The sequence below is a fragment of the Poromitra crassiceps genome, assembly GCF_964638095.1.
Source record: "Poromitra crassiceps genome assembly, chromosome: 1".
In the NCBI taxonomy this organism is placed as follows: Eukaryota; Metazoa; Chordata; class Actinopteri; order Beryciformes; family Melamphaidae; genus Poromitra; species Poromitra crassiceps.
Genome location: NC_139623.1, coordinates 5772387 through 5783618, shown reverse-complemented (window position 1 = coordinate 5783618; position 11232 = coordinate 5772387). Strand labels below are relative to the sequence as shown.

The 11232-nt window shown below is 43.0% G+C and overlaps 1 protein-coding gene across 2 annotated transcripts in view; it reads right to left on the bottom strand.

Annotated features, from left to right (window-relative positions):
• Positions 1-206: 206 nt before the first annotated feature.
• Positions 207-11232, bottom strand: part of LOC310784677 (EH domain-binding protein 1-like) — a gene marked incomplete at its 5' end in the record, with an annotated part of 83098 nt that continues 72072 nt past the window's right edge. For both annotated transcript variants that reach the window (XM_083645702.1, XM_083645703.1), the window contains 2 exons: positions 207-988; positions 2518-2632. In XM_083645702.1, the coding sequence (XP_083501828.1) occupies positions 901-988; positions 2518-2632 (203 nt within the window). In that variant the 3' untranslated portion in view covers positions 207-900. The remainder of the gene's footprint in view (positions 989-2517; positions 2633-11232) is intronic.

The window sequence follows — 11232 nt, the reverse complement described above, 5'->3', positions numbered from 1 at the left end:
TCCGGAGGTGGTCAGGGACGCATTGTGACCACATTTAACACAAGTGTAAATGCAATGTGTCAGATCAATGTGTGAGAGGACACCTGTTTTGGGTGATCAGATTGCAATCATTTTAATTTTAATTACAATTGCAATCAGATTGCAATCTGATCACAGAAAACACATGTTAGTGTCAAGTGTAAATGGCCTCTCTATGTCTCTGAAACAATCAGCTTCCAGAGGCAGCCACAGGCGGGCTTTGGTGTGACGCCAGCAAGAGTGAGCCCATGATAGACAGATGGATCATCCAATCATCTGCCAGATATTTTTTGTGCCTGCCTTTTGAAACGGCTTCTTCCCGAGTGACTCATTCCAGGATGGTTATGTGAAAACAAACCATCTGGCAGCGTCATATTACAAAATTCCTAAATATGCTCATAAACATGAGAGAAATGAAAGAAAAAAAAAGTTTGATTGTTTATATCTGTTTTAAGTCTTCAAGTTAGCATGGATTTAATTCTGAAAACAAATTTATTTGTAAGCCGTTGTAAACTATTTCCCTCCCTTGAGAGAAAGTTACAAGGAATTCAGTTGTACTGTAATCTCACAGACACAGATCAAGCCCTAGTCATGACAAGAAGAACCTGTCTTTTCAAATCAAAGTCAATCATCAAATAATGAACACACTCACAGAAGGTTAAACACACAAAAAACACATGCATACTTGATATACAAGAATCTGACACATCACTGAAATAAATAATAGCTGAACAAAATCAAAAATATTTCTATCAAGTTAAGACAGATTGAAAACAATGAAACAATCCCATTAATAGAAATGACTTTTTAAGGAAACACTTTAACAGTTTACAGCGCGTGACCAACAGGGAGGAGTGCATGACATGACAGCGTGTGTGTGTCTCACTGTAGGACACATTTGTCTTTGTTGCTGTACTTTCTCCTCCTCAACTCCAGACCCCGCTCCAAACGCTCGTCTTCCTCCATCGCCCTGCACATGCACACGCACGCACGCACGCGCGCAAACGCACACACACACACACACACACACACACACACACACACACACACACACACACACACACACACACACACACACACACATACACATATTAGTATGTCCTGCATGCAAAGGAATCTCTTGGATAATGATAATATGCCCGGGGCCCAGTAGTTCAAAACTTTTAATCTCAATCAGATCCGATCAGATTTTGAAATCCCATTTTCTGTGATCCAGGATCAGACAACTCGGCCAGATTTTGTCCCAGTATTTCAAAGCAATTCAGGATAGGATCACCCTGATCCAGTTTCAGACTTTTCAAGATTACTAGATCCTGAATATCAGTGCTTTAATCCTACCGATCTCCATCTAGTGGATATGAAAAATAATACAAGGAAGACAAGAGACCACATTGCAGAGACATCTATAATGTCTAATTATATTTTTAAATACATAAAGGACATAAAATCATAATGGAATTGTAATTAAAAAAAATACTCCCACTAGGGTAACAAAACAAAACATTCATTCAAAGGCAGCTGGATCATCCAGGCGTGCTTTGAGGAGCTGAATTCTAAGTGAGGTTTCAGTTTGCTGAAGCCGGCACAGCTGTATTTGTTCTTTGGCCAGACGGATCTGCATCTCTGCCCTCTCCGTTTCACGGCTCAGCGGTGTCTCGTAGGCATCATCCCTCTGCTCTGGTTGTCTGGTGCGCTTGCATTTTTGACAGATGATGGACTTTTTTTTTGTTGAAGATATTTTTTCTTTGATCTAAATTACATTTGTGATTGACAATCTTTGTTGTGATACTTTTATGAGCATAAACATTTATGTCATCAACATTTGGTTGAAAACAAAATAGGCCACCACAAACGTGACCAAAAAATGAAATATAAAATGTATTTGCCATGAAGGCTAAAAATTGTGTATTATTTCAGTTAACAAACTTTGCCATCTTATTTATATTGAAACATATTTTTAAATAACTTGTATGGTACATTTTGCTCTGGTAATCCACTGGAAATCCACCCCTCTGGTGGGATCAAGATAATCCAGTTTTTTGGGATCAAACTGATCCCAATCCTGTGTTGTCGCTTTGAACTACCCGTTTTGAAGATTTGATCCAGATTAAAGCTTGGATTTGATTTCCTGATCTGATTGGATATCAAAGTGATCCTAATCCTGTTTTTTGGTTTTGAACTACCCAAAATCCAAATCTGATCCGATCAGATAGGGATTCAAAGTTTTGAACTACTGGGCCCAGGATATTGAATCTGACAGTAGAACTGCAAAATCCTGATTAAAACAAGAGGCACCTGAGCTGCCTAATGTCCCGCCATAATCACTGAGATATTAAATCATCACATATATATCACCATCTCTCTTTCACACACATGCACACACGCAAGCATGCACACACGCACACACACACACACACACACGCACGCACGCACGCACGCACGCACGGACACACACACACACACACACACACACACACACACACACACACACACACGCACCCTCTCTCCTTGGCATCAATGTCTCTGATGATCTCGTCCCGTTGGTTGACCAAAGACACCAGCTCCTGGAGGAGCAGCTGCTCCCTCTGCTGCTGTGTGGATGACTTCTGCCAGTCTGCCGGTGGGAAAACAGGAGCTTTACATTATAAAAGCACGGTACACTATGTAGAGATGACAGCTCTAACAGAGCTTTACATTATAAAAGCATGGTACACTATGTAGAGATGACAGCTCTAACAGAGCTTTACATTATAAAAGCACGGTACACTATGTAGAGATGACAGCTCTAACAGAGCTTTACATTATAAAAGCACGGTACACTATGTAGAGATGACAGCTCTAACAGAGCTTTACATTATAAAAGCATGGTACACTATGTAGAGATGACAGCTCTAACAGAGCTTTACATTATAAAAGCATGGTACACTATGTAGAGATGACAGCTCTAACAGAGCTTTATATTATAAAAGCATGGTACACTATTCAGTACAGTAACCGTGATGGGTGTATACATCCCCCCACAGGCAAACACTACGGCTGCGCTGAAAGAGCTGCAACGAGCAATCAGCGCACATGAGACTAAACAACCTGAAATGGCCCTGGTAGTGACCGGGGATTTTAACAAAGCAAACCTGAAAGTAAGAATGCCAACGCTGCACCAGCATGTTCACTTCCCCACTCGAGTCAATAACACACTGGATAAATGTTATACAAATATCCGCCACAGCTACAAGGCCGTACCCCGTTCACCCTTTGGCAAATCAGATCACGCCTACATTCTGCTGTTGCCCAGGTATCAACACAAACTGAAAAAACAGCCCCCAGCATTCCGAACCGCCCACTGCTGGTCAGACCAATCAGACGACATCCTGAGGGACTGTTTTGACCAAGTAGCATGGGAGGAGTTCAGAGTGGCAGGAGACCTGGGTGCGTACGCAGAGACGGTGTCATGCTTCATTAAGAAGTGTACCGAAGACATAGTCCCGACAAAGAAAGTCAAAATAATGCCCAACCAGAAACCCTGGATCAACAGCGAGGTCAAGGCAGCCCTGCACGCCAGGACCACCGCCTACAGTTCTGGCACACCAGATCAATACAAGCAGGCACAATATGCCCTCCGGACCGCTATTAAAAAAGCACAGAGAGACTACGGAAGGCAGCTGGAGTCAAAACTGGACACAAACAACCCCAGACACCTGTGGAAAGGCCTCCATGCTGCTACAGACTTCAAAGAGGTGAAACGACAGAACCCCAGCACGTCACCCACCCTACCGGATGAACTCAACGCGTTCTACGCTAGATTCGACCCCTCTGCCAGAGCGCCTCCCATCCACCCCCCTCCCACCCCTCTCCCACTCTCCCCCCCCCATCACCTCCCTCCCTCCCCTCACCCCCCCCCCTCCTCCCCTCCCCCCCCTGCCACCCCTCCCCCCTCACCATCCCCCCCCCTCTCCGTCCACCCTTCCTCCCCCCCCTCCCACCATCCCTCCTCCCCCCCCCGACCACCACCCTCCCCCCTCTCCCCCCCCCCACCAGCTCCCCTCCCCCCCCCTCCCACCCCTCAGCACCCCTTCCCATTCACACCCAACCACCAACCCCCCCCACCCCCCACCCACCCCCCCCACCCCCACAGATCCAGACCACCCTCTCACCATCACTGAGGATGAAGTGTGCCGGTCGTTCCTGCGTATCAACCCACGCAAGGCGGCCGGCCCGGATGGCATCCCCGGGCGGGTCCTCAAGGCCTGCGCTCACCAGCTGGCACCCGTATACACAGACATCTTCAACCAGTCCCTCTCCCTCCGACGAGTCCCCCCCTGCTTCAAAGCAGCAACAATCATCCCCATTCCCAAACAACAAAAAGTGACCAGCCTCAACGACTGGCGCCCAATAGCCCTCACGCCAATAGCCAGCAAGTGCTTTGAGAAGCTGGTCATATCAAAGATCCGCCCCACACTCCCCCCGGACCACGACCCGCTGCAATTTGCATACCGCCCCAACAGGAGCACAGCGGATGCAGTAGCACACGTGCTCCACACCGCCCTGTCCCACCTGGAGGGGAAGGACACCTATGTAAGAATGCTGTTCGTGGACTACAGCTCAGCATTCAACACCATAGTACCCTCCAGGCTGGTAAGCAAACTCAGGGATCTGGGACTAAACACGGCAATGTGCGACTGGATCCTGGATTTCCTGACAGACCGCCGCCAGGTGGTGAGGGTGGGCAACCTCACCTCCTCCCCACTGACCATTAGCATAGGAGCGCCGCAGGGGTGCGTCTCCAGCCCCTTCTGGTACGACCTCTACACCCACGACTGCGTGGCGACTCAAACTTCAAACACAATTGTGAAGTTTGCAGACGACACAGCGGTCGTGGGGCTGATCTCGGGGGGCGACGAGACGGCCTACAGAGAGGAGGTGGGGGTACTGGAACAATGGTGCCAGGACAACCACCTCTCCCTGAACGTCTCCAAGACCAAGGAGATCATTGTAGACTACAGGAGAGGGGGGGGCGCACACCCCCCAATCACCATCAACGGCACAGTGGTGGAAAGGGTGGACAGCTTCAAGTACCTGGGAGTCAACATCCACCAGGACCTGACTTGGGCCGGCCACACCGCCACTGTTGTCAAAAAGGCCCAACAGCGACTACACGGACTCAGGCGCCTGAAGAAATTCGGGCTGAGGAAAGAAATCCTCGGGGACTTCTACAGAGGCACCATTGAAAGCCTGCTGACAGGCGGCTTCACCGCCTGGTACGGGAACTGTACCACCATAGACCGCAGAGCGCTACGGAGGGTGAGGCGCGCGGCCCAGCACGTAACAGGAGGTGAACTGCCAGAACTGCACGAACTGTACAACCAGCGGTGCCTCAGGAGGTCCCTGAAGATCATCAAAGACACAAACCACCCCCACAACAGCCTGTTCTCCCTGCTACCCTCAGGGAGGAGATACAGGGTTCCAAAAACACGCACAAATCGCTTGAGGAACAGTTTCTTCCCGCAGGCCACGAGACTCCTAAATATGCACAAATAGTGCAGTAGTCGTACCGTACCGTACTGCAGCTGCTACTATTACGGATGCCTAATGTTTAATTGTAAATTTAAGTGTATGTTTAATAAGGTGCCTAACGTTTAATTGTAAATTTAAGTGTATGTTTAATAAGGTACATGCTATTTGCACATGTATGTATAAAACGTCGAATTTGGAATGTCTGAACACGTCTAACGTATGCACATGACATGTGCACCTATGTGCAATGAATATGCCACTGTCGTATAAGCCACCGACTTGTCTTATTGCTTATAGATGCCTATTTCTTATTGCCTTATTGCTGTCTTATTGCCTATTTCTGCCTATTTCTTATTGCCTATTACTTATTGCTTGTTGCCTATTTGTACTATGTCGTAAACGGAGTCCACTGCACAAGAATTTCACACGTGGTACTTGTACCATGGAGTGACAATAAAAATCTTGAATCTTGAATCTTGAATCTATGTAGAGATGACAGCTCTAACAGAGCTTTATATTATAAAAGCATGGTACACTATGTAGAGATGACAGCTCTAACAGAGCTTTACATTATAAAAGCATGGTACACTATGTAGAGATGACAGCTCTAACAGAGCTTTACATTATAAAAGCATGGTACACTATGTAGAGATGACAGCTCTAACAGAGTTTTACATTATAAAAGCATGGTACACTATGTAGAGATGACAGCTCTAACAGAGCTTTACATTATAAAAGCATGGTACACTATGTAGAGATGACAGCTCTAACAGAGCTTTACATTATAAAAGCATGGTACACTATGTAGAGATGACAGCTCTAACAGAGCTTTACATTATAAAAGCACGGTACACTATGTAGAGATGACAGCTCTAACAGAGCTTTACATTATAAAAGCACGGTACACTATGTAGAGATGACAGCTCTAACAGAGCTTTACATTATAAAAGCATGGTACACTATGTAGAGATGACAGCTCTAACAGAGCTTTATATTATAAAAGCACGGTACACTATGTAGAGATGACAGCTCTAACAGAGCTTTACATTATAAAAGCATGGTACACTATGTAGAGATGACAGCTCTAACAGAGCTTTACATTATAAAAGCATGGTACACTATGTAGAGATGACAGCTCTAACAGAGCTTTACATTATAAAAGCATGGTACACTATGTAGAGATGACAGCTCTAACAGAGCTTTACATTATAAAAGCATGGTACACTATGTAGAGATGACAGCTCTAACAGAGCTTTACATTATAAAAGCATGGTACACTATGTAGAGATGACAGCTCTAACAGAGCTTTACATTATAAAAGCACGGTACACTATGTAGAGATGACAGCTCTAACAGAGCTTTACATTATAAAAGCATGGTACACTATGTAGAGATGACAGCTCTAACAGAGCTTTACATTATAAAAGCACGGTACACTATGTAGAGATGACAGCTCTAACAGAGCTTTACATTATAAAAGCACGGTACACTATGTAGAGATGACAGCTCTAACAGAGCTTTACATTATAAAAGCATGGTACACTATGTAGAGATGACAGCTCTAACAGAGCTTTATATTATAAAAGCACGGTACACTATGTAGAGATGACAGCTCTAACAGAGCTTTACATTATAAAAGCATGGTACACTATGTAGAGATGACAGCTCTAACAGAGCTTTACATTATAAAAGCATGGTACACTATGTAGAGATGACAGCTCTAACAGAGCTTTACATTATAAAAGCACGGTACACTATGTAGAGATGACAGCTCTAACAGAGCTTTACATTATAAAAGCATGGTACACTATGTAGAGATGACAGCTCTAACAGAGCTTTATATTATAAAAGCATGGTACACTATGTAGAGATGACAGCTCTAACAGAGCTTTACATTATAAAAGCACGGTACACTATGTAGAGATGACAGCTCTAACAGAGCTTTACATTATAAAAGCACGGTACACTATGTAGAGATGACAGCTCTAACAGAGCTTTACATTATAAAAGCACGGTACACTATGTAGAGATGACAGCTCTAACAGAGCTTTATATTATAAAAGCATGGTACACTATGTAGAGATGACAGCTCTAACAGAGCTTTACATTATAAAAGCACAGTACACTATGTAGAGATGACAGCTCTAACAGAGCTTTATATTATAAAAGCACGGTACACTATGTAGAGATGCCAGCTCTAACAGAGCTTTATATTATAAAAGCACGGTACACTTAGGGCTGGGCGATATGGCCTCTAAAGAATATCGCGATGTTTTTTGGCTATATCGCGATACACGATATACAGTATATCTCGATATTTTTGAAATCTCTCATAAATGCTCAATTTAACCCTTCAGGGTTCATACACATTTTGACCAATGGATTTCCATGACTTTTCCATAAGTTCTTAACCAGTATTTTATGCACACCTGGGGTAAAAAAGAAGAAAGGGCAGATGTAGTGAGCAAAGATGATTTAATATTCCATAGCTCTGACCTAAGCAAATCTGACATCACTGTGAACACAAACAACACTTCTGATATAATATGCTTGTTTTAGTAAAGTGTATCACTCAATAGTCAATACAAAAAATAATGGCTTTTATAGAACCGAAAGCCTAGCTGCTTAGTCTGCAGATAAAACATAAAAAATTAAATTTAGACTCTTATTGGCATGACGGCAACATAAGCTGTGAATTTTGCATTGGGGCCAGTTCTATAGTGAGGCATGGAAAGCCTCACTATACGCCATCATATGTGTTGTTTCACTTTTGACTGAAAAATGATGCCTCTAGTTCTAGTCTAGATTAAAGAAAATACACGTAGCCTATGTGATGTTCACTTGCGCATTCGTTTTCCTTAATAGATCATGACTGCCCCGCAGCTAGCTAGCTACGTTAGCTTGCATGTAACGTTAGCGTTAGTTCCTTTTGGAGACACAAACCCTGGACATTTCATTTTGAGTAGGCTAATGCATGAGGTTCTCTATGGTTTACGCCAGCTCTGGGAGTATGAAATGCTTTAAATGCGGGGGTTTTGGTCACAACAAGCTTGTGGAGCGCTGCCCTGCAACTAGGTAGCCTAACCAGCTAGCTAACGTTAGCCCCGTTAGTCATCATCACAACAGCTAACGTTAACGCCAAAACAAATCCGCTGCCTCCTCCCCATGTTTGGCTTAGCGTAACGCCAGCTCAGACTTTCCCCTAATCTCAGAAACCTTGCGGGATATGTATTGCAAATTGCAATAGTGGTTGTTTTGTTATAATTTGAAACTGTCAACAGCCACACTGCGGGCGGCCATGTTTCGCCAGTCTATGGTGCGGACGCGTGATTTCGAATCGCACATACTGTAGGTTAAGGACGGGTGTGTCTGACGCGGTTTGACGCGTTTGACGTATCCATGTGATTCCCCCTCCCTTTTGAGTGTGACATGAGCTCTCCCTTGAGAGGGAGAGCTGACAAGAGGAAACGTGAAGCGAGTCATGCCGGCGGCTTAAGTTATAAACAATGCGTGACAATTATACTCGAATGTTCGCGATATAGTCATTTCTACATCTCACATGGCACAAGCCGCGATACATCGAGTATATTCGATATATCGCCCAGCCCTAGGTACACTATGTAGAGATGACAGCTCTAACAGAGCTTTATATTATAAAAGCACGGTACACTATGTAGAGATGACAGCTCTAACAGAGCTTTATATTATAAAAGCATGGTACACTATGTAGAGATGACAGCTCTAACAGAGCTTTACATTATAAAAGCACGGTACACTATGTAGAGATGACAGCTCTAACAGAGCTTTACATTATAAAAGCACGGTACACTATGTAGAGATGACAGCTCTAACAGAGCTTTACATTATAAAAGCACGGTACACTATGTAGAGATGACAGCTCTAACAGAGCTTTACATTATAAAAGCACGGTACACTATGTAGAGATGACAGCTCTAACAGAGCTTTATATCATAAAAGCATGGTACACTATGTAGAGATGACAGCTCTAACAGAGCTTTACATTATAAAAGCACGGTACACTATGTAGAGATGACAGCTCTAACAGAGCTTTACATTATAAAAGCACGGTACACTATGTAGAGATGACAGCTCTAACAGAGCTTTACATTATAAAAGCACGGTACACTATGTAGAGATGACAGCTCTAACAGAGCTTTATATTATAAAAGCACGGTACACTATGTAGAGATGACAGCTCTAACAGAGCTTTATATTATAAAAGCACGGCACACTATGTAGAGATGACAGCTCTAACAGAGCTTTACATTATAAAAGCATGGTACACTATGTAGAGATGACAGCTCTAACAGAGCTTTACATTATAAAAGCACGGTACACTATGTAGAGATGACAGCTCTAACAGAGCTTTATATTATAAAAGCATGGTACACTATGTAGAGATGACAGCTCTAACAGAGCTTTATATTATAAAAGCATGGTACACTATGTAGAGATGACAGCTCTAACAGAGCTTTACATTATAAAAGCATGGTACACTATGTAGAGATGACAGCTCTAACAGAGCTTTATATTATAAAAGCACGGTACACTATGTAGAGATGACAGCTCTAACAGAGTTTTACATTATAAAAGCATGGTACACTATGTAGAGATGACAGCTCTAACAGAGCTTTACATTATAAAAGCACGGTACACTATGTAGAGATGACAGCTCTAACAGAGCTTTACATTATAAAAGCACGGTACACTATGTAGAGATGACAGCTCTAACAGAGCTTTATATTATAAAAGCATGGTACACTATGTAGAGATGACAGCTCTAACAGAGCGTTATATTATAAAAGCACGGTACACTATGTAGAGATGACAGCTCTAACAGAGCTTTATATTATAAAAGCACGGTACACTATGTAGAGATGACAGCTCTAACAGAGCTTTATATTATAAAAGCATGGTACACTATGTAGAGATGACAGCTCTAACAGAGCTTTACATTATAAAAGCATGGTACACTATGTAGAGATGACAGCTCTAACAGAGCTTTACATTATAAAAGCACGGTACACTATGTAGAGATGACAGCTCTAACAGAGCTTTACATTATAAAAGCACGGTATACTATGTAGAGATGACAGCTCTAACAGAGCTTTATATTATAAAAGCATGGTACACTATGTAGAGATGACAGCTCTAACAGAGCTTTATATTATAAAAGCATGGTACACTATGTAGAGATGACAGCTCTAACAGAGCTTTACATTATAAAAGCACGGTACACTATGTAGAGATGACAGCACTAACAGAGCTTTACATTATAAAAGCATGGTACACTATGTAGAGATGACAGCTCTAACAGAGCTTTACATTATAAAAGCACGGTACACTATGTAGAGATGACAGCTCTAACAGAGCTTTATATTATAAAAGCATGGTACACTATGTAGAGATGACAGCTCTAACAGAGCTTTACATTATAAAAGCATGGTACACTATGTAGAGATGACAGCTCTAACAGAGCTTTACATTATAAAAGCATGGTACACTATGTAGAGATGACAGCTCTAACAGAGCTTTACATTATAAAAGCACGGTATACTATGTAGAGATGACAGCTCTAACAGAGCTTTATATTATAAAAGCATGGTACACTATGTAGAGATGACAGCTCTAACAGAGCTTTACATTATAAAAGCATGGTACACTATGTAGAGATGACAGCTC